Here is a 24,937-nt window from a genome sequence, read left to right as displayed (position 1 = left end):
ATTTGAGGAAGGTGAGATCTAGAAATCAGAATCAACAGGCTGGGGCTCGGGAGAGCCTGAGGGTAACCCTCAACACACGCGAGGAAAGGCTACACCAGTCCTTCCTTAGACAGTGATCCCTACTTGACCAAGTGGATTGCTGTAACGTGTAGATCTAAAATTAAAGGCATGGTATAAATACTCATATTAAATACCATTGGTGGTGCCTTGAAGCCCTTTCCCACTGGGATTGGAGAAGAACCACAGTTAAGACTCAAAGTAGGGGACAAATACTTGGTTGTAGGCCATTAACACGATCCCTGAAAGACTGTTTGGAAAATGTTACCCACAACTATCCAAACTCATTTGGAAGGATAAAGATTTTCTAAAGCTGTACTGAGGCTATGGAGAGAGACTATCCAACCCAGAGTGGGCAGGAGAAAAAAGGTAGTAATCCAGTACGATCTCCTAATCCTATAAAGCAAAGTTTATAAAAATTCACTTTCACTATCCAAACTAAGGCAATCTCTTTCCCCCACCTCTCTGAACATGGCCAGCATTTCAGATGCCCAACCACCTTGCAGGGTCTGGCTGACCCAATTAGCAACCCGAATTTTAAAGGAAACCCCAACTACCATAAACAACTTAAAACAGCAGATGTGAGGAACTTACACTTTAAATTCTATACTTAGCTGATGTACATCTAAGGATTTCAATAAAAGACACCTTTCTTCACAACACATGAGATAAGTCCCAGCACAACTGTCTACTTCCCAAATTGTCACCCAAGGGCTGCCCACCACTCCTGGCTGAACGAGAGTTCTTCAACATTACTCGTAACAAAGGTGCTGTGCTAATTTCAGCATAACCGAAGAACCATGATTTTTCTGGAATATTTTTATTTTACCTCTCAGACTCTTCTCCCAAAATGTCCCAATGCTCATTTGAATACAATCTTTAAGGGAAACAGCACACCAAACCTTCCAAATCATTAGAAAATGATTTGCTAACACCATGGGAGAGGGTGATCAGCTTTTGGCAGAACAAAATGGCTTCACTGTCTTGGTACTGAAATCAGTAGGAATAAAAAACCAATTTCTTCTCACACATAATGGCTAGGATCATCCCTAAAACCCACTGGCTTCTAACACGAAAAAAAAAAAAAAAGAGAAGGAGCAATTGAACTCTTCTTGCAGTCACCTCTACACACATCTGTCAGGTATGCAGAGAAAGGACTGTAACCGTGAAGTTTTGACACAAAGAGAATATTAATGTGGCAAACAACCAAGAGGTAATATCTAGTTTCTACGTTAAAAAAATCAATATATATATATTTATAATAAAGTTTTAAATACAAAGTGCTTTTTATATATCGAGAATGATACAGTGTTAATGAACAGATCCCTGTTTTGTAATGTTGATTACAAGAGTTAACTGGTAAATAAGTACTTTCTTTCCCCTTTCCAGACAACGTTCGACAAGTCAATGCCTTTGTGGTTGGTGCTTGAGGACGGGAGGCCATTGCCAGCAACGTGTATCACATTAGAGCAAAGCCAAACTTTTAAAACAAAATTTCACCTCAAATCCAGGAAAAGTTATTTTTATTTTAAGGAAAAAAGTTTCCACTTAGAAGTAAAAGACCAGTAATTTGTGGAAAAGCTGACATAATAGTAGCACCCTGTCCTGCCCTGGTGAGGCCTTCAGGTACCTGATGCAGCCTGAAAGCATCCTGAATGGAGGCTTCCTTTTTAACCTAAAACATCTGCCCAAGCTGCAGAAAAGGTTCAAGAACAGCGGCTTTTCTTGCTGGCTTCTGGTGCGTACAGCTCTGTGGACTTGTAAATTTATGCAGCTTTACCTAGAATTTGGGAACATGAATCTGGAGACTACCTTCTAAAATTCGGATTCCTTCTTTCCCCCTTTGAAAACACCTTCCGGCACTCCTAAAGAATGGCAGCACTGGCTCAGTGTGCCCCTCCAAGACTACCTCCCCCACCAGTGTATTTTCAAGACTCCTCTTGCTTGTTTTGCTCTGCCGCTCAAAAGTCTGCTACTCAGCAACTCTCGCTGACAGCTGGGAGTGTCACTGTAGCCCTCCATAAACTTCCACACACAGGGAACTCTCAGCCATGACTTCTGGCTCATTCCCACTAACTGTGGTCACTAACTGACCTCCTCAGGAAGCATCATAACCTGAGAGAGAAATGGCTCAGCAGCCAATGGTACCACGGTCAGAGTCAAAGCAGGCTAGACGCCTACTAGCCGCAGAGCAGATCCCACTGTGTGGATGCTATAATTAAACAGGATTTGGGACAGCAAACCAATTAGAAATACCTATCTCTGGCACCCTAGAGAATTACAATTAGATACAATTGTCCAAACTAAATGTTAGTACTAAAATACAAAACTTTGCCTTATCAAGAGTCTGGAACACATTGTGAGAGTGGCATCTTAACAGAAATTGAAGCTTGTACCGTACGTTGTTTCATACTTAGAACGTCACCCTCTTAGCATCTCCATAGTTAAAATACCCTTTAGAGAGAATAAAACCAGAGAAGAGGGCTCTGTTAACCACTTTTGCATCCTAGGAATCACATTATTTGTAGCTTTTACATTAAGTAGCATTTCATTCAGTGAGGCAGCTACCAAAACAAATCCACATTACCTAAGTTATCTATGGTGAGAGCTAAATAAAATTCCAACATGACCTTGTAATAAGTGATCAAAATCGGCTGCCACCTGAAACAGAACTGGTAGGCTGGAGTCCAGTTCCAAGCGCAGGTGTCTCTATCACCAAGTCCACCTGCCTCAATCACAACAACGGGCCTGAAGTTTTACCTCGCCAGCTGGGAGGTGGGTTAACTTCTCCCCGTTACCCACTCCAGGCCTGGACAGGAACATACAAATTTGAGGAATTAGATTTTTAAATTGGCCTACTTAGAGCTGGTCTTTCAGAAATATCTTCCATTTTTTTTTAAGCTTCTCTCATAATAGCAAGTAGCACGCATCATCTGTGCCCAGATTTGCATAATTACCATAGTTTATTTTTGTGCCTGCCACTCAAGGGCCAGATCCTATTTTTAGTTAGCCTCAGTCGTATTCTGCTCAGCCTTTGCAGCTTCGTAGGACTTGGTACAAGAAGTCACATGCCTGTGGAAACTGTCCCTCCACATAAATCTCTTTGCACAGATATTACACTCATACGGCTTGATGCCTGTATGAATTTTCATGTGGCCCACGAGATGATGCTTCATTTTGAATTTCTTACCACAGACACCACAGCCATAAGGCCGAAGACCGAGGTGCATGCTCATGTGTCGATCTCTCTGACTCTTGTGAGTGAAACTTTTCCCACACTGACAAGGATACAGCTTGTCGGTGGCTGAGAATCCTAAATGGGAAGCTTCTTCTTTAATCCCTGTTACCATTTCGATATTCTCACTGTAGCCTGACGCGAGGGCAGCCTCCTGTCTGTGCCCAATGAGATTCCCATCCGACCTCTCTCCGGAAAACTCTTCCATGGAAGAGCCATAGAAATCCACCTGCTCGTCGTAGTTGCTTTCATCAGCCTGCTCGTCAAACTCCGTTTCCACTTTTTTCTCCCCGATGTGAAAGTCTTCCTCTACTCCCGAAGGCTGGACCGAGTGCTCCGTCTGCATGGTATTGATGGACTCAGTGACCTGGTGCTCGTCGTAGGTTGCGTGCACATCCATGCCCTCACATGCCTGTTCAAAGCGCTCGGGCTTCACGTGGATCCAGCGTTTGTGAGCCATTATGCTGGGCTTGCTGTACATGGGCCGGGTGTAGTGGAACTCGGCACTGTCGCTGGCCCCCTCCTCCCCATCCTGGCTCGCCATTTCCGTGCTCAGCCGGTCATGCTCTGTGGACGAGTTGCTGGGAAGGTATTCCTGCTCAGTGAGCTGAGATGACAGCTCGTCTTTGGTGCTCTCCTCTTCATTCTCTCCATCCCTCAGTTCCTGGGCTTTGGGGAAATCAGCATGGCCCCCAGAGCCCAGCTCAAAACTCTCTACCAGGCCATTATAACTACTACTACTTGGGGACTGGTGGTCACTGCCATGATTTAGCTTCTGACAGAGGACTGTAGGGTTTCCCTCTAAAACCTCAGTGCATTTGTCTACCACATGCCACATCTGGAGGAAGCTTGCTGCTGTTAAGTAACTAACAATTTCTGGAGCAGGCATGACTAGACGTCCCGTATAACTAGATAAGAGAATGTTCTCGAATACTCTTGGGTTCATCACATCAGGTAAAACAATTCTCCTGCTGTTTTTCAGGAGTACCTGGTCACAAAAGTAGGGTGAACTGGCAGCAAGAACAGCTTTGTGTGCCCGGAAAATGTGGCCTTGGACAACAATGGAAACATCACATAATTGTCCTTGCTGGCGCTGCTGGTTCAGTTTCTGCAGAATTGTGCTGGAAAAATCAGGAAATTCTACTCGAAAAGAGTTTGTTCCAGGCTCCATTTCATCACAAATCTTGTTCGGTGCTACAAGAGAAAGAAAAATTAGTACTAATTCTAGCCCAAAGAGGAACTTACTGATCACTAAGAAAACTAAGACAAGTTCCATAGTTTCACCCAGTCCCCTTGCCTGTGGGCACCAGTGGGAGGAGCATTCATCCCCCAGAGCAAGGCTTGCAGGTGTGCGTATGCCAAAAACAGGAACCACCCACCACCTTCATGGTAATAACTCTCAATTTTGCCTTTGTCTGTGAATGAGAGAAGAGAATCCACAGGGATGTGATCTGTAAGCTATACAAATCTCCTAAATAAAACAGAGTAAATACTTCTACTCCAAACGAACATGGCACCTATCCAAAGGACAGAATTTTTAAGAGACCTCAGATGCAATCCACATTTGCCACACTGGGGTAAGGAAGTGAGGATGGAATTGTGAGAAGGAAAACCTATGTAACTTCTGAGACAAGAATGAACTCAGCAACTGTAAGGAACAGCAGGGCCATTAGGCTACACGCCAGCGTAGGAGTGAGGGGAGAAGGGGGTCAAGTGGCCAGGAGAATCTTTGCCTTTGGTCCTTCAGCACCACAGGGCAAACTCACCGAAGCCCCAAACAGTGTTTCTCTGGCGGCCATCAGAATTTGAGCCCTTTAGGAGCTTCTGATGTGAAGCAGAATGAAGTGGGAAGGCAAGGTATTCCTTCTTTCTGGTGGTCTCCAAGTTGTTTATAGACCAAAGAGCATTGTAAATATTGTCCCTGTTACTGAATGAACTCAATCCAAAGATAAAGCTAAAACAAAGAATAAAGGATAGCCTGTGCTGTTACTGTAAATATATTTTGTGGGGTAGTCAAGCATTAGAGAAAATTTCAAACAGCAACAATCAATAAGATAAACTTTGTTGGAGATCCTGTTCACACACCATAATTCCACAGTAAATTAAAATAAACCAGTAAACCCAAGAGATTTATTGGCGCTGTCACCTGGTTCCAATACTATACCCAAACACTGTAAAATGCCAGATTTTCTAAGTATGAGATTAAAAACAAAACAAACAAAACCCCCCCAAAGATTGAAAGTCATCTTTGAGAGATAGGGAGAAAGACCAAGAAAAGGAACTAATGTTTCTTGAGTAATTACTATATAGCAGGGGCTATACACCTTTTTTTTCCACTTAATCTTTATGACTCTGCAAATGTGGAGACTGATATTCTCAAGTTCAGCTACTTCAAGTAACTTTCCCAAGGTTAAAATAAGAGCTAATTTTTATGAAATTGGGATTTGATTGTAGGTCTCTATGACTTCAAAGCCTATGCTATTTTCCCTATAACATCATTCTGCCTCTTCTAGGAAGATGCCAAAATACCATGTTACTCATTATTAATTTTTAGCGGTAACACAGTGTTTTTAGAAAGAAATATTAATTTATGGCTACACCTCTTAAAACATTTCATGATAATTTAAAGCAAAAATAGACCAGGAAATAAACTATTCAGGTATTTGTAATTTCAAAAGAAGTTAAGTAGTACGTAAACGTAAGACTTAGAAAGTGTGGAAATTCTGAGAACTGCATCTAGGTATACAGATTCTCTGCTAGATCACATCACTGTAGAATTTGGATTTTAGCTATTTAAAAAAAAGGGGGGGATAATATACACATGTAAAGGCATTTACAGAAACTTGTTTAATAAAACAAACAAACAAAATTCTTCACCATTTGTTCCTATTCTCCCTCCCAAAGAAAATCACCATTAACAAACTCATGTATTTCCAGAAATTTTCATATGCATGTATCAGAATCAATCATATATATCCTTTAAAAATCCTTACGCAAATGGGTTCATTACCTACATTTTATTCTGCATTTAGCTTTTGTCGCTTAATAGATCTTGGGAGAACTTCTGGCATGGTATAGACTCTGTCTCCTCTAATTCATGTTGACACCTATTCTCTCAATGTGATAGCATTTGGAGGAGGGTTTTTAGGTGGTGATGAGGTCACATGGGCAGAGTCCTCATGAATGGAATTACTGCTCTTATAACAGAGACACAGGGGCACCTGTCTGGCTCAGTTGGTAGGAGCATGTGACTCAGTCTCAGCGTAGAATTGAGTTTAAGCCCCACACTGACCGTAGAGTTAAATAAAAACATTAAAAAATTAAAAGAGACACAGAGACTACTTTGCCCTTTTGGCCATGTGAAGACACATGGAAAAGATGAGTTAGCTATAGCTATAGCTAACTAGCTATAGCTAGAGTGGGTCCTCTCTACGCACAGAATCTGCAAGTGCTTTGACCCTGGACTTCTTAGCCTCCAGAATTCTGAGAAATAAATTTCTGTTGTTTATAAGCCAACCAGTCTATGGTATTTTGTTACAGTAGCCCAAATGAACTAATGTACTATATTAGCACAGAAAGAACTCATTCAGTTCTGTTTAATGACTATATAGCTCCTGCTATATGGACATATCCTAATTTAAGCAGCTCTCTTCTTATAGAATTTCAATTGTCTGGGCTTTTGAAATTAAGAGCAATGCTATTATAATATATACAATATAATTATACATCTGTGCATAACTATCTTAGCATATCTTTGGAAACATCTATAAGGTAATCTCTACCAATGGAACTGCTGGGTCAAAGGGCTGCGGATTTGACATTCTGATATATATTACGAAGCCACTTTCCAGAAAGGTTGTACCAAGACACACTCCTACCAACAAGGAACAACAAGGTCTACTCCTCCACACTCTTAACAACACCAGATATTATCAAACCAAGGAAAAAAAAGTTTCCAAATCTCCTAAGTGAATAAACCATGATTCATTGTTGTTTTGATCAACATTTCTTTAATTATGAATGAGAATGATATTCTTTGTTCATGTTTACTGGTCATTTGTTTTTCCTATAAATTATCAGTCATATCGTTTGCTCAAATAAATTGGGCAATTAATCTTACTGATTTGTAGTTTTTTGTAAATGAAATTTGTAACTTTGAAATGTATACAAATTACCCAATCTTTGCTTTTATGGCTCCAGGGTTTTGTATTAGACATAGAAAGGCATTCCCAACTCCAAGATTATTTTTAAAAAGTAAAAAGCATTCATTTTTTCCCCTGGTGCCATTTTTTAGAAAAAGCATTTAAATGTTTAATATATGAAGAGTTTGTTTCAGCATAAGGAGTAAGGTTAGGATTCCAGCCCTTTTCCCTCCAAAATGTCTAGCCTATTTTCCCAACACTACTACTGAATACTAATCTTTTCCTCAAGATTTCAAGTATCTTTTGTGGAATCTTAAGTGACTGAGAACAAGACTTTTAAAAACAATTCTACAAAAATAAAGGCCATTAAGTGATAGTAAAGGAAGTGGTGAATAGGAGGCTCCGGGGATCAGTCCCTCCACCAACACAACCAGTAAGCTGCTGAATAATCAGAATCAACTATTTCAGAACTCTGGAATCTGATCAGACACTTGTAGCAACCAAGACAATGCTGGCTGAAGGGAGAGGCTGTTGAACATCACCAAGAGAGCTGTATGCGCAAACCAACTATAAACCCCATTCCTCACCCCTGCGCCAGTCTGTGGGACAGTGGCCCACATTCCCGAAGTGGCTGGCTCATACCAGGGAGGACAAGGATTACATCTTTCAAAAGCTGGGGGTTTGCATTCTGGCCAGTATGGTGGATCCACATAGCTCTGCTTCGGCCCGCTCAAGCAGCAGTGTCCTCCCCAGCAGCATCGATCATAAACTTTTTTCTGACTGTAAGATTTTTTTTTTTAATTTTTTAAAAAAGATTTTTATTTATTTGACAGACAGAGATCACAAGTAGGCAGAGAGGCAGGCAGAGAGAGAGGAAGGGAAGCAGGCTCCCTGCTGAGCAGAGGGCCCGATGCAGGGCTCAATCCCAGGACCCTGGGATCATAACTTGAGCCAAAAGCAGAGGCTTTAACCCACTGAGCCACCCAGGTGCCCCTCAACCGTAAGATTTCTGAAAAGACAAACACACTCCCTGCCCATCCATCCCCAGGGCCTGAGTCCAAGTATTTAGGGAAGTCTGTCAGGTCACAGGCTGACCACATAATAAAGCAACAGAACTTCAGCGACTACATGCAATAAGAGATGTAGACTTTGCAAAATCATTTGGAAAACTGTCATGCAAACAAACTACTTCAGCCCTCAACAAGTAACAAAAGAAATCCCACAGGATAGGAAGAATCTGATTTCAAGAGTTAACCATACTAGAATACATAAAACGTTCAAGCTCTCAACCAAAAACTACGAAGTATACAAAGAAAAAGGAAAACAGGTGCATTCACAAGAAAAAGAATAGTAGAAACTATCCCTGAGGAATTTCAGACATTGGAATTACTAGCTTAAGTTGTTAAATCATCTGCCTTGTATGTGCTCAAATTGCTTAAAAAAAAAAAAAAAGACAAACCCCCAAACCCCACTATGGACAAAAAAAACTAAAGGAAACCAGGAGAAAAATGTCAGTAAGGAGACAGAAATGATAAAAACGAACCAAACAAATTCTGGAGCCAAGAATAATAGCTGTGTTGTGGGCTGCATTATATCCCTTCAAAACTCATGTTGAAGCCCTGACTCCCCAAGTACTCTAGAACGTGATTGCTATGAGGTGTTGAGTTGTTGTTAGGGAGGGCCCTAACCCACTCTGACTAGTATTATTTTAAGGAATGAAATTTGGACACACAGAGAAACATGTGAGGCGCACACAATGTGAAGATACGGTAAAAAGATGGCCATCTGCAAGCCGAGAATAAAGGCCTCAGGAGAAATCAAATCTACCAATACCATGATCTTGGTCATTTAGCCTCTGGAATTGTGAAAAAACAAATTCCCGTTATTTAAGCCATCCAGTTTGTTGTGTTTTGTTTGAAAGACACAGGAAACAAATACAAGTTGAAATAAAAAATTTACGAGAGGAGTTCAATGGCAAATTTAAATAGACAAAAGGAAAAAAAATCAGCAAACTCAAGGACAAAGCAATTGCAACTCACCAGCCAGAGAGAGAGAAAGAAAAATGAAGAGAAATGAGCACAATCTGAGGTACCTGTGGGACACCATCAAATGTACCAACATGCACACCACGGGGGTCTCCAAAGAAAGAAAAGGTAGAAACAGTATTAAAAGAAATATTGGTAGAAACCTTCCCCTTGTAAAAGACAAACTCATACACCCAAGAAGCTCAAAAAACTCCCAAGTAGAGTAAGGGGGTCTCCAAAGAAAGAAAAGGTAGAAACAGTATTAAAAGAAATATTGGTAGAAACCTTCCCCTTATAAAAGACAAACTCATACATCCAAGAAGCTCAAAAAACTCCCAAGTAGAGTAAAATTAAAGAGATTCACATTAGACACACCAGAAGTTAAATATCAGGAAGTCGAAGACAAGGGACTTGAGAGCAGCAAGAAAGAAGTGCCTCATCACATAAAAAAGGATCTTTAGTTAGATTTACAGCTAATTTTTCATCAAAGACCATCAGGGTCAGAAGGCAGAGGTATGACATTAAAAGCGGTAGAAGAAAAAACTGTCAACTTTTAATTTTCTATCTGGCAAAACTATCCTTTCTTGAATAAAGGAGAAATTAAGACAGTCCCAGATAAACAAAAGCTAAGGGCATTCATTACCCGTAGACCTCCTCTACCAGAAATGATAAAAAGGGATCCATCAGGCTGCTATAAAAGAACACCAGGTAGTAATTCCAAGGCACATGAAGGAATAGAGACCACTGATAAAGATTAGCAATGTAAACATAAAAGCTGTTGTTATTCTTTTGACTTTTAACTCCCTTTTTCCTGTATGCTTTAAAAGACAAATGCATAAAATACTTGTAAATCTATATCAATAGACAACATATGAAAATGTAATCCATGACAATAACATGAAGGGGGAGGGACAGATATGTAAGGAACAGAGAGTGTACTACTGAAACTAAGTTTGGGGGGTGCCTGGAAGGCTCAGTTGGTTAAGCATCCAACTTTGATTTCGGCTCAGGTCATGATCTTAGGGTGCTGGGCGTGCTTAAGAGTCTCTCTCTTCCTCTCCACATTTTCCCACCCCCACTCAAGTGGACATGTGTGCTCTCTCTTTAAAAAAAAAAAAAAAGGAACTAAGTTTGAATTAGTCAAACTAAGTTGCTGCTAAGTTTAAGAGGTTAAATGTAAACCTTAATGTAATTACTAAGAATATACATGGAAAGGAAAGAAGAGAATCAAAATGGCATACCAAAAGAAGAGTAAATAAATGTTTTTATTTTATTTTTTACATATATATATGCATATATATATATACATTTTTAAGATTTCATTTATTTACTTGACAGAGAAAGATACAGTGAGGGAGGGAACACAAGCAGGGGGAGTGGGAGAGGGAGAAGCAGGCTTCCCACGGAGCAGGGGAGCCTGATGTGGGGCTTGCTCCCAGGCCCCTGGGATCATGACCTGAGCCGAAGGGAGACGCTTAATGACTGAGCCACCCAGGCACCCCTTTTTATCGGTTTTTAAAAGGTAGTAATGGAGGAATTGTGGAACAAAAAACATACAAGATATATAGAAAACAGCTAAATGGTAGAAGTAAATCCTTCCTTATCAGTATCTAAATGTAAATGGATTACACTCCCCCATTAAAAGTTGGAGATTGGCAGAATGGATTAAAAAACATATGATTTATTTATATCTTGTCTATAAGAGACATGTAAAATGAGAGAAAAGACATTCCATGCAAAGAGTAACCAAAAAAGAGGTGGAGTGGCTATATTATTATCAGACAATATAGACTTCAGTCAAAAAGGTTACAAGAACAAAGGACATTATATACTGATAAAAGGTTCAATCTATCAAGATGATATAACAACCATAAACATATATGTATCCAACAAGAGAAATATATATGGGACAAAATATATGAAGCAAAAAATGGACAAAACTGAATACAGAAATTGACCAATCTACAACAGGTGGTGACTCCAATTCCTTTCAGTAATAGAAAAAACCAGACTTAGGATCTATAAGGAAATAGAGGACTTAACATCACTACAAATCAATGACACCTAAAAGAATACAGAATATAAAAAGTAATAAAGCTCTGATACATGCTACAATATAAACATGGAAAACATGCCAAATCATGCTAAACATTAACTTAAAGAAGCCAGACACAAAAGGACACATTTGTATAATTCCACTTATGAGAAATATCTAGAATGGGCAAATTCAGAGACAAAAAAGTAGATTAGAGGTTATCATGGGTTCAGGGGAATTAGAAATGGGAGTTATTACTTAATGGTTTCTGTTTGGTGTGATGAAAAAAATTGGGGGATTAGAAAGTGGTGCTGCTTGCATAACATTATGAGTGTAATTAATGCCACTTGAAAATGGTTAAAATGGTAAACTGAGTGATATATGTATTTTTTAACCACACATTAAAAAAAAAAACCTGGGAGAAAAAAAATCACATAACTTTATTTTCAACTATGTTAAGGTGGTAATGGTCCTTAAAATGTAAAAGTATCTGACTTCTGGGGTGCCTGGCTGGCTCAGCTGGTGGAGCATGTGAATGTGACTCCTGATCTTGGGGTTGTGAGTTCGAGCCCCATGCTGGGTGTAGAGGTTAAAAATAAAATACTTTAGAAAAATATAAATAAAATACAAGCATCTGACCTCTACCCCTTAACTTTGGGTGAGTGTGGTATTTCTACACATTCCCTGATCTTACTAACATGCAAAGCCTGAACCTCTCCTTCGGGTTTTCCTGTTATATAAACCTATTTATAAACTCACAAGCAGTTGTTATCTATATTAATAGTATAGCTGTTGTTTCAATTAAAAAAAAAAAAAAACTTTGACAGAAGTAATTAACTCACTGCAATAAACACTTAAATAAGTACACCACCATAAACTACCATATGCAAAGTACATGGGGAATTTCTAAAATGATCAAGGAATCTCACTGTCCAGAGTTTATAATCTGGTAGGGGAGATTAAGAAAAATGCATACAACCGTGTTATTCAAGGAAAAGCCTGATAAAAGCACCACAAGAGAATTATAAACTCAAGAGAAATTCAGAGGAGGGGACCTGGTATATCCTACAATCATATGTCCTTTCACAATAAATTTCAGTATCACCAGAGTAAGATGGAAGACTTGAAAACAGTATATAATTCTTCCCATCTACCATATCCTAACCAAAATAATCTAGGAAAAATGAAAAAATTGGCCTTAGTCCTGGAAACTAGTGACCAGAGTTATCTGGTTAAACTTTAATTAAGGACAGAGTTGAGTTGGGGCCAGACTGAAAAGACACATTACTCCCGCACCTCCACCTACTACGTCAGACAATCCTGGTATAGTAGCAGCAATCCTGAGAGAAGAACACTAATGCCTGTTCATTCGAAGGTCCATCCATGGCTAAAACTGCAGAGTGGACTATGGGACAGGTCCTGCAGATTAGCAACATTCATAGCTGGCTATACTGGAATACCAAAGGTTGCACAGTACCTCAGTAGAAATTTTTTTAAAAAGTTGACGTGAGAGAGTGGGGCTCAGGAGTAGCCCCAGGAAGGAGGTAGAGACATTTGCCAGCTGGGCCAAGACATGTTGAGTGTCTTGCCTTCAGCTTGGGTTGTGATCTCAGGGTCCTGGGATCCAGCCCCGTGTCTGGCTCTCTGCTCAGTAAGGAGGTCTGCTTCTCCTCCTCACTTTCCCTCTGTGCGTGTGCTCTCTCAAACAAATAAAATCTTAAACAAACAATTTCCCTAACACAGAAGAAAGTGCACAGAGCTCAAGCTCTCCTAAGAGTACCTAAGACCTAGCCTCTAGCCCAGCCATTCAAGTTAACCCCTGGTGTCAGGATGATTCAGCCTGTCTTCCAACTAAAGAGCTAAGAGATGATTCTAACAGCATTCGTGTATATGGTAAAACAAACAAACAAACAAACAAAACACAAACAACCCACCCACAATGGTGGAAATTTTTCAGACCCAAGCAGAATGTTTCCCATTAAAGAATTAAAAACTAACTGGTCAGGGTGCCTGGGTGGCTCAGTGGGTTATGCCTCTGCCTTCAGCTCAGGTCATGATCTCAGGGTCCTGGGATGGAGGCCAGCTTCAGGCTCCCTGCTTGGCGGGAAGCCTGCCTCATTGCCTACTTGTGATCTCTCTCTCTCTGTCAAATAAATAAATAAAATCCTAAACAAACAAACAAACAAACAAAATACCTGATTGGTTTCATTCTGTAAGTACATGGGGTCTGTAAATACATTCTACAATAACAAAAAAGAAAACAGTAATGGATAAACAAAGGGCACAGTTTTGTTGTTTTTTAAAGCAAGCTCTATGCCCAATGTGGGCTTGAATTTAAGACTCCAAGATCAAGAGTCACTAGCCATATTGACTGAGCCAGACTGGCACCCCTAAAGAGCACAGCTTAGATAGCATTTTTATTTTTATTTATTTAGTTTTTATTTTTAGTAGGCCCCATGCCCAGTGTGGACCCCAATGTGGAGCCTGAATTTACAACCCTGAGATCAAGACCTGAGCTGAGACCAAGAATCAGACGCTTAACCAACTGAGCCACTGAGGTGCCCCTCTAGATAGCATTTAATTTTTATTTTTTTAAAAGATTTTATTTATTTGACAGAAAGAGCAAGAGAGCACATGCACACATGCGTGCACACATACATACACGCAGGGGGATAGGCAGAGGGAGAATCAGACTCCCTGCTGATCCTGGAATCATGACCTGAGTGGAAGGCAGACACGTAACCGACTGAACCACCCAGATGCCCCTAGACAGCATTTTCAAAATGTTGTTTCCAGGGGCGCCTGGGTGGCTCAGTGGGTTAAAGCCTCTGCCTTCAGCTCAGGTCACGATCCCAGGGTCCTGGGATCGAGCCCCACATCGGTTTCTCTGCTTGGTGGGAAGCCTGCTTCCCCCCCTCTCTCTGCCTGCCTCTCTGCCTACTTGTGATCTCTGTCTGTGAAATAAATAAATAAAATCTTAAAAAAAAATTGTTTCCACAAACTTATGAAAACATGGTATTTATTAAAAAAAAAAAAAAAGAGCCGATGACTTGAAGATGCAGAGAAACTAATAACAGAGCAGAAATGTAAACAGGCAATTAGGTGCAGAACCACAACAATAGAAAATGGAATCAGTGATGTGGAAGGCACTCTAGGGGAACTTCTACCAGAATGCAGGAGGAGAATAAAATTATGAAAACAGCAAGAAAGAAGAGAATAGAACAGGAGAAAAGGGAATAGAGATCCAATGTATGGCTAGTTAGTGTCCTTGAGACAAAGAATTGAATAGAGTAGAAGGAGCAATCAAATAAAATATTTAACAAAAGAAAATTTCTGAGTGGAAAATCTTGAGTATTCAGAAGTCTTGCTTCAGTAGTGGGGGCAAATTAGCCCCAAATATAATGTAGCTCTGGTCCTGTTAAACAGATTTTGAAAATAAGCCTCAAAGGGATCAAACTATTTAGAATATCTACATAGTACAGAAATATCCAGAGCCCAAGAAAGTAAAATTCATGCCTACCACCTAATGAAAAATCACTAGACGTGCAAAGCAGCAGGAAAATATAAACCATAATAAAGAAAGAAAAAAATGTGATCAACAGAAACAGACCTAGTAATGACAAATTTATATAACAGGTAGAAAATTCTGTATTCTGTATGTTTAAGAAAATATAGCTTTCCTGTATTTAAACAGGGAAGCTATTAAAAACAAACAAACAAAAAAACCACACACCCCCAAATCGAATTTCTACGGATTAAACACAAATAAGCAGGGGTGCTTGGGTGGCTCAGTAGTTAAGTGTCTGCCTTTGGCTCAGGTGAAGATCCCAGGGTTCTGGGACTGAACCCCACATCAGGCTCCCTGCTTGGCGGGAAGCCTGCTTCTCCCTCCCCCCCTGCTTGTGTTCCCTCTCTCGCTGCCTCTGTCAAATAAATAAATAAATTCTTTAAAAAACAAAACACAGATAAGCAAACACTGAGGAATAACAACACTGCAGAAAAAAGATCAGTGAACCTGAAAACACAGCAAGAGAAACAACCTAAAATAAAATGGGGGGGATGGAGAGGACCAAAAAAAAAAAAAAACGGAGAGGGGAAGGGGAAACAAAGTATTAGTGAACCCTGAGACAACTTTAAGGCACCTAATTGGAGTCCCTGAAGGAGAAGAGGTGGAGGGTAAATTTACTTAAAGAAATAATAGTCAAAATCTTTCCAAATTTCATGAATACAACAAACACACACATCAACAAATTCCAAGCACAGGAAGCATAAAGAAAATTTCCCCAAGCTATACCATAATCAAATCACTTCAAACCAGTAATAAGAAACTCTTAAGGGGCACCTGGGTGGCTCAGTGGGTTAAGGCCTCTGCCTTCGGCTCAGGTCATGATCTCGGGGTCCTGGGATCGAGCCCCGCATCGGGCTCTCTGCTCGGTGGGGAGCCTGCTTCCTCCCCACCCCTCGCTGCCTGCTTGTGATCTCTCTCTCTCTCTGTCAAATAAATAAATAAAATCTTTAAAAAAAAAAAAAAAAGAAACTCTTAAAAGCAGCCAGAGGGGAAGAAGACCCATTCTGTACAGAGAACCAAGGAAAAGAAAGGCTGCAAACTTCCTATCAGAAACAATGTCAGTCAGGAGACAGTAGACAATGCAAGACAGTCGTCTTCGAAGTACTAAAAGTAAAAACCTGTCAACCTATATTCTATACCCAATCAAAATAGCTTTCAAAATAAAGGCAAAATACTTGTTCAGATAGAGAAAAGATAGTGGAATTCATCATCAAAAAGGTCAAAAGTCAAAAGAATGGGTTTATGAAAACAGCAGTAAGCCAGGCAACGTTGTTAATATCAAAGTAAGAGTCAATGTAAAAAGTATCAAATGGGACAAGAGCTTATTGTTCTTATTTTTTTTTTCCAAGTTTATTGTTAGTTGATGAATTCCATAATTCACAATGAGGGTTATCTTGCAAACTGTGTGTAAATGTAATATAGTCTTCAGGAAACGAGAGTGACAGAAACATAACTGTAGTAAGAAATATAATTTTCCCTCTTTTAATTCTTAAATCAGGTAGGCAAAGGATAACTGGGATGTAGAAACTTAGACAGGTATCACTGGTAATGCTAATTTAAATGAAACATACAACCTCTACAGTCTACAAATAACACATCTTTTAAAATTTTTTTAGGACATTTACCAAGAAATAAAAAAGAGAGAAAAAAGTGGGTACACACACCAGAGCATATCTGATTACATGTGATTACATATTGTAATAAATCAAGAAATATTAAAGAAAAAATCTTAAAACCCCCACCCAATAAATTAAACAAAATTCTTAATTCTAAAACAATAAAGAAACTAAAACTGGCGTGTCAAATTCACAAAATTAGGAATAAAAAATGGACTATAACAACATTATAGAAACCTTAAGACAGAAGACAATTCCACACTAAGAAATTTCAAAATCTCATGGATAAAAAGTTTTACAGAGAAGTATAAATTATCAGAACTGACCTGAGAAGAAAAAAGTCTGAACAGATTACTGTGTAGAAATTCTGAAATAGTTCAAATGATTTCCAAAGCACACCAGGCCTAGAATAATTTATGGGAAAATTTTGTAAAGCAAATTAATTCCTATGCTGTATAAACTGTTTCAGAGGGGAAAGAGGAGCAAGGGAATAACGGTGGGAGAAAACTTATTACTTTTATTTAAACTCTAGTATCTAAATTAGATATGAAAAAACTATAAGCCCACCTCACTTATTAACAAAGAAAAATTATAAATCATATGGCATTCTGGTTTGCTTTCTTTAATCTCTTGGGGGTCAAGTGCACTGTGAGTATGGCACATTGAAGAAACTGAATTCTTGCTCCCATCCCACTGAGGGCAAGGTCCTCACCTATGATAAAAATACCACCAGAAAGCCAGCTTGCAAACTCTCTCTGAGCTCTTCATTCAAGATCACTCCTATGCTTCACGTGGGAAGGATTGCTGGGATTACCCTGCTAAAGGCGCCGTCTTAACTTTAAATGTGGGCACTGGGGGCAGCACTGAAAACTTCTCAGTGATATGCAGATTGAAAGACAATCTGCTGATGCACTTAAAAGCAGGAGTAAATCAGAAGTACAGGCTTAATTATAAGATTTCAGCAAGGGCACCTGGGTGGCTTAGTCAGTTAAGTATCTGCCTTTGGCTCCGTTTATTACCCCGGAGTCCAGGGATGGAACCCCATGTAGAGCTCCCTGCTCCACGGGGAGTCTGCTTCTCCCTCTGCCCCTCACCCAGCTCTTGCTCACTCTCTCTCTCTCAAATAAATGATTAAAATCTTAAAAGAAAAGATTTCAGCAAATATAATCAAGGTTTGAGGCAATGAAAGTAACAGTGAGTATGGAGAACAGAGAGGTAGAACTGGTAGGAGTGACTGAATTGCTCAGCAGGAAGATGCAAGGGGTAGTGCAAGACACAAACAATCCCATCCAGGGAGTGGAAAGGTGACCTCCAACATGGGAGAAAATATATGCAAATCACATAATTGTTAAGTGATCTGTATCCAGGATATATGAAGAAATCTTAAAATTTAATAGTAGACAACTGAAAAATGGGCAAAGGATTTGCACAGACCTTTCTCTAAAGAAGATATACAAATGAGCACACAAAAAAATGCTCAGTATCATTATTCACTAGGAAAAGGCAAATTCAAACCACAATGAGAGATAACCATTCAGATGGCTATGATAAATAAAACAGACAAAAGCAATTATTGACATAGATGTGGAAGGATCAGAACCATTATATATTGCTCGTGCGAATATAAAGTGGTGCAGCCACTTTGGAAAACAGTTTGGCAACCCTTCAGTGAGTTAAACACAGAGCTACCATGTAACTCAACAATTCTACTCATAGGTCTATACCCAAGAGGACTGAAAACATATGATATGATATCCACACAAATATCCACAATAGCAATATCCATCATGGCCAAAAAGTGGAAATAACCCAAAGGTCCTCATCTGACGACTGAATAAATAGAAGGTGGTATATCCATACAATGAACAGTATTCCTTTTTATTATGGATTATGTAAGTATTCTTTTTTTTTTTTTAAGATTTTATTTATTTATTTGACAGAGATCACAAGTAGGCAGAGAAGCAGGCCAGGGGGTGGGAGCGGGAAGGAGGCTCCCTGCTGAGCAGAGAGCCCGATACAGGGCTTGATCCCAGGACCCTGGGATCATGACCTGAGCCGAAGGCAGAGGCTTTAACCCACTGAGCCACCCAGGTGCCCCTATGTAAGTATTCTTATATTATGCCATTCTTTTGGCAATAAAAAAGAATGAAGTGCTGACAGATGTGATAACATGGCTGAACCTTGAAAACATGATGCTAAGTGAAAGAAGTTAGATACAAAAGGCCACAATTTGTATGATTCCATTTATAAGAAATGTCCAGAATAGAAAGATTTATAGACAAAAAGTGAATCAGTGGCTGCCAGAAACTATGGGGAAAGGAAAGGGTAGTGACTGACTGCCAACTGGGGTTTTCGGGGGTGGGGGGGAATGAAAATCCTCAAATTAGATTGTGGTGATGGCTATCTGAATATACTAACCCACTAAATATACTAAAAAAATTGTAATTGCACATGAATTATACCTTAACAAAGCAGTTTGAAAAATAAAGTAATGCAAGGTAAACTAGTTACTGACTACAAAGTTTCCAAACTGGGTAACTAGGAAAAATCTAATTATAGAGATAACAACAGCATCTATTATTCATTAAATGTATGCATTGTACCAAAATCTGTACAAAAGCACTGTATATATTTTATCTTAGTCCTCAAAATAACCCACTGGAGAGGTATTTTTTATTCCTATTGTATAGAATATGAAACAGACAAAGAGGTACACCACCTGCTTAAGCTCATATAACTAGTGGGTGGCGAAGTTGGGTTCAAAACACTTGCTCAGGCCCAATATAGCCTGATGATAGTATGAAAGGTAAAGGTGAATACTATTTTCACAAATAAATGGAAATAATCTATAATATACAACACATTCCTAAACTCCAGAGCAAATTATTTACAATCCTCAGACTTAATGACGTACTAGCAATTTTATTTATCTTGCACATAGTTAAGTTTTAAAACAACGACAACAATAACCCAATAGTAACCCAACCTATCCCCACTCCCTCCCTCCATAGTTCACGGAGGCTCTCTGGGTTTTTTAAAAGCAGGGAAAAACGGGGAAATATTGAAGAATCACCGAGCTCTAGATGATCTTCAAGATCTCTTCCAACTTTGATGAGTTTAACAGTAGCCTGTATTAATTATACAGCTAAAGAATAGTATGTCAAGTTTTATACATTATTTAAACACAACTACAAGTCTGAAAAACACAGACAGCAATCTAATAGGGAAGCAGACCCATCAGTCCTGAAGCCCTCCAGAGATTTCTTAATCAGATCAGAGGGTAATTTGCATGCTTACTGTAGGGAGCACATTTAAATACAGTAAATACCACTTCAGTAAATCTAAAGACTGGCACAAATGTATAAAAATACCAATACCCCATGCCTACCAAAATTCTTTGTATTAGCCAAATGCTTTACAGTTCACAAGACAAGACTAGGGAAACCTGGGCTCTTGTAATATCCCTGAATCCTCATACTAATTTAAAAAATGAGTAAACTGAAGCTCAGGAAGGTTAAAAGACCTGTCCCACATCATATATCTCAGAAGGGGTAGGTCAGGATTCAAAACAGTTTAATTTAAATCTATTATTTTTCTAAGTTAAAAAAAGTCACTCAGCGGAGAAGTTTCTGTGAAGTTAAATAATGTAAAGCAGTGACTGGTCTTAAAATACACAAGAGCTCCTCCCCAGAATAGAAGTATAAGAAACTCTGGTCTAGAGCAATTAAATACAACTACATCATTATTTTTGCTGAAAAGAAACTATTTTAGTAAAAAATTTTAAAAACCTGTCTTTTTAGTAAGTTCATAGCTTACCTAATGCAAAGCTGTATTCCTGGGAAAAAGCCCTTTATGCCATGGCCATCAGAAAGCAGTAAGGATGAATGAGGAAGAGAAACCCATTTTTCAGTTTTGCTTCAAATTAAAATCTCACTGACTTCTGAAAGAAAAAAATCATGTTGAAAATGTAAAAGAGATGCTGGTGACATTTACCGTGTCTGTGTGCCTTCCTAATAAATACTACAGGTGTGTGAGCAGCAGAAGGAAAACTAATCAACACTGGTATTTTTGGTTATATTAACTTCAATTCTGTACCTTCTTTGCTTCTGTGTTGTATTTTTTAGTTTATTTATTCTTCTAAAAGATTTTTATTTATTTATTTGACACAGACAAAGCACAAGCAGGGGGAGCAGCAGGCAGAGGGAGAGGGAGAAGCAGGCTCCCTGTTGAGCAAGAAGCCCAGCGTGGGACTTGATCCCAGGACAGGACCATGGCTAGGCCCAAGGCAGATAGATGCCTAACCTACTGAGCCACCTAGGCAACCCCGTGTTGTATTTTTTTTTTATTTCTAATTAAAAGATTTTATTTATTTATTTGACAGAGATCACAAGTAGACAGAGGCAGGCAGAGAGATTGGGGGGGGGCGGCGCTGCATCAGAAGCAGGCTCCCTGCTGAGCAGAGAGAGCCTGATGTGGGGCTCAATCCCAACACCCTGAGATCATGACCTGAGCTGAAGGCAGAGACTTAACCCACTGAGCCACCGCGCCCCCCTGTTTTGTATTTTTAATTTAATTTTGAAAAAATCTTAGATTCACACAAAAGTTACCAAAAAACGCCAAAGGTTCTGTACACCCCTCAACCCCTCACCCAGTTTTAATAACATCTTACATCACCATGGCACATTGGTTAAAAATAGAAAACCAACACTGATCGATGTCTATGTAAGTTTACAGAATTAAACTATCTTTTGGAAAAGTCGTTTCAGTCTCCAGACCATGCCAATCAGCATCCCTACAAATTCTACTTGGAAGACTTCGGGTAAAGAACTTGGTAAAACCTGTTTTAGCATTAAAAAAAAAAAAAAAGCTACCTACTTGATAAGGCTTGATTCTTGTCTCCCTTTAATTTTAAGCCACTGCTGAATGTTTTACTTAAAACTCAGGGCAAACATTCCATTGTGGTAAACTCTGAGATTCAAAAGCGAAGGTATTGTTCTAACCACTAACTCCCCACTTATCAGTCATCCTGCCATTACAGTACAGTATAGCTAAGGAAATGGTTTTAAATGCCCTCTCATATTCATTAGTATTTGGGGTAAGAATCTCAACACAAGGAAGGCAGAAGGCAGAAACAGCATTCAGTTTCAGGAAAATGATTAGCTACAGAAGACCAACAAAATAAAGGAAAATTTTTGTTCTCAACACGTCACAAATAAGACAAAAATCCTTCTATTGCAACTGTACATATAAATAAGGTAAAAAGGAAAAGTTCATGAAAATGATACACAGTATATTTAACTGATTTTAAGGGGCATATTTCAAAATTTCTGCAATTAGGATGTGATGGCCATGTGGAAATTTTAATGTTTGTCACTGCCTGAGACAAAGATAGAGCATTTCTGAGAGCCTCATCAGTATTTCTGAACACACAAAGGACACTGTAGGAAACTAAGGACCGAACTCTGAACTGAAAAGTATTTGACGGTAGGAATGTTAAAAGTTTGTAACAAACACTTTAACCAATTTATTTCACTTCTTTTTCTTTTTTATTTAGGCTTTAGAATGATGTCATTTAAAAATATCTAAATAAGTCTAAAAATGTTTTCTCAATAAGAATTTTATAAGCCTAGGGTGCCTGGGTGGCTCAGTCAGTTAAGCAGCTGCCTTCAGCTCAAGGTCATCATCTCAGGGTGGTGGGACAGAGCCTAGAATTGGAGTCCCTGCTCAGTGGGGAACCTGCTTCTCCCTCTTCCTCTGGCCCTCCCCTGCTTGTGCTCTCTCTCAAATAAATAAAATCTTTAAAAAATAATTTTTTGAGAAGCCTAAATGATTAAAAAGCACATGTCATAGCTTAATTGGCAGTGTTTTCTCCTTCTTTGGTGGTAGAGAAAACAATCTATGGTATTTAGGATTCAATACAGCAGTAATTCAGCTTGATAAACTACAACACCCGCAACCTGAGAGCTTCAGAGAACATAACACAAAGGCCTCCCCCATCAGAAAACACACAGGAAATGACACATAAGTTTGCATTATCATAATAACAGGGTTATTTTTCCAACCCTAAGAGCTTTTTTCATGTAAAAAGTAAAATCTCCCTCAAATTTCCCATGGGTATGCAGCAGATTTCCGCATTATATCCAAGGAACACGGAGGGAGAAGAGCTAGGGCAGGAATCTCCCACAAGTAGAAAACTTGAGGGAAGATTTTAACAAACTTTTTTTTTTTTTTTTAAACCAAACTCCTTTCTAAGAACATTAGCTGTGATGAGAGCAGGCATCAACAAACAGTACGTTCAACTAAATATTCTAACATCCAAAAATAAATTTTTAAAATCACATTTCCGAAGAGCTGATTAATTCCAAGCTTCTCCAATAAGCAGTTTTTTCCTGTACTGTGGTAAAATATACTTAACATAAAATTTACCATTTTAAAGTGTACAATTAGTGGCATTAAGCACATTCACAATGTTGTGCAACCATCACCACTACCCATTTCCAGAACTTTTTCATCATCCCGAACTAAACCTCTGTATCCGTTAAACAATAACGCTCCATCCCCTACTCTGCCAGCCCCTGGTAATCTATATTCTACTGTCTCTGAATTTTCCTATTTTAGATACCTCACATAAATGGACCCATAAGATAACTGTTCTTTTGTGTCTGGCTTACTTCTTCAGTGAGTATTTTAGTAAAGCAAAGAATGAAATCCCAAATTATGAGGTTTCTTAATAATTTAGCTGCACAGTGACACAATCTCTTAACTAAGCAAACAGGCTTCCCAGAAATCTTCCTGTTCCATGAGCCCCAAGGGGCACAGAATCTTAGACTGACCCTTCCTTTGCCTGTAGACAGGCCTAGTTAAGCAGCTGGAACTCAAGGAGCTGGCTCCTGAGAGCCCTGGAGGCTATCCTGGGGTAAGTGTATGGAGCAAAGGGAAGTAAGGAGCTGTGCAGGCTTAAAAACCATGGGTAAGAAAAGGCGTGATTTATCAAGCTACTTTGGCCTTGAGATGGTCTCCGGTTTGCCTGCTAGAAGGAGCTCCTGCACCCGGACACTTAGGTTGGGTGACACCTGTCAGAGTTGAGGCCAGACTGCAGTCTAGTGGCTGAGAATGTCACCAGTGCAGGAAGCTTCACGGGGTCATGAGTCACTGCATGGCTCAGAGGTCCGGGCAAGCCTGCCCTGCCCCGCCCAGACAAACCCGGTTAGGAGACCACAAACAAGACACAAAACTGGCAGAAACACAGATGGCCAAAGCGCAGGGCTGACAGGCAGGCGGTGAATGAAAGTAAAGACTGAGAAGGAAACAAAGGGTCAAGAAACACAAGCAAAGTAGAGAGAGAAACAAAAACAAGGTCCAGATGGAGATGCGCTCAAGAGAGAGAAACCGGAGAGAAATACAAAGTTGACAGGGTCAGAGTTGAGAGGCAGAAAGGGCAGGTGACAACAGGTGACAGAGACCGCAATAGACGTGAGACACGACTTAGAAGTAAACAGAGGCAGATACCAGCAAAGTCCGGGTGCAGCCCTTCTCCGGGCCTTGGCTCGAACCCGAGGCCGCCACGCCGCACCCACACGACGCCCCCGAAAGGCCGGCGGACGTACCGGGGCGGGATCTCTAAGCGCTCTGGCCCGCCGAGGTCCGCCGCCACGGGGTGACCTTGGGCGAGACGCTGCCTCGGGGGCCCTGGGGTCGCGGTTCGCGTACCGGGCTGGCTGGAAACCACAGGAGTCGGACCGGGCTGCCCGGACTCCAACCGCCAGAGCACGGCTGAAGCATCCCGGTCTGCGGAACGGGCCTGCCGGGCCAGCGGCGCGCGCGCGCCGGGACCTGCAGAGAAGCCCTTAAACCTCTCCGGCTTCCCTCCCTGCCATCTCGCTACCTGTTGTCCCGACTCCGCAGTACCTGCTAACGGCTCCGCGCTCACATAACCCGGTCGCCGGACACTTTCCGCCACCGGCGTCAGGCCCGTTCAAGCCGTCGCCGCCGCGACCGCCTCAGCCTGCGCCTCCCGCCCCCGGAAACGCTTCCCGGTTCCGCCCCCGAAACGCCAGTGCTTCCGGGGGTGCGTCAGAGAGAAAGCTGTGTGCGCATGCGGGACTCGGTTTCGGGGCGGGGCGGCCAGAGAGCGCGCGGAGGCAGCCAGCTACTACGCAGTGTAACCTGGCGCAGGTCAATTAGCTTTAAGGGCTGTTAGTGAGGCCACTGCTGGGAATTAGGGAGCTAATACGAAGTCCTAACCCCGTTTCAAACTTTA

The 24,937-nt window shown here is 40.4% G+C and overlaps 1 protein-coding gene across 2 annotated transcripts; it reads right to left on the bottom strand.

The window, feature by feature from the left end:
• Window positions 1–1,564: 1,564 nt before the first annotated feature.
• ZBTB43 (zinc finger and BTB domain containing 43) lies at window positions 1,565–24,699 on the bottom strand. 2 transcript variants are annotated; one of them, XM_080819617.1, is made up of 3 exons: window positions 24,586–24,699; window positions 20,494–20,617; window positions 1,565–4,486 (listed from the first exon to the last, which is right to left on the bottom strand). In XM_080819617.1, exon 3 carries the CDS (start codon window positions 4,461–4,463, stop codon window positions 3,060–3,062), a length of 1,404 nt encoding a protein of 467 aa, XP_080675743.1. In that variant the 5' UTR covers window positions 4,464–4,486; window positions 20,494–20,617; window positions 24,586–24,699; the 3' UTR covers window positions 1,565–3,059. The 2 variants fall into 2 exon arrangements, with proteins under 2 accessions (XP_080675743.1, XP_080675744.1); XM_080819618.1 differs by lacking the exon at window positions 20,494–20,617.
• Between the last annotated feature and the right edge of the window lie 238 nt (window positions 24,700–24,937).

The sequence above is a fragment of the Martes martes genome (assembly GCF_963455335.1).
Source record: "Martes martes genome assembly, chromosome: 12".
Classification (NCBI taxonomy): domain Eukaryota; kingdom Metazoa; phylum Chordata; class Mammalia; order Carnivora; family Mustelidae; genus Martes; species Martes martes.
Note: the sequence above shows the minus strand (reverse complement) of the source record. Positions and strands in the feature narration are given on the sequence as shown.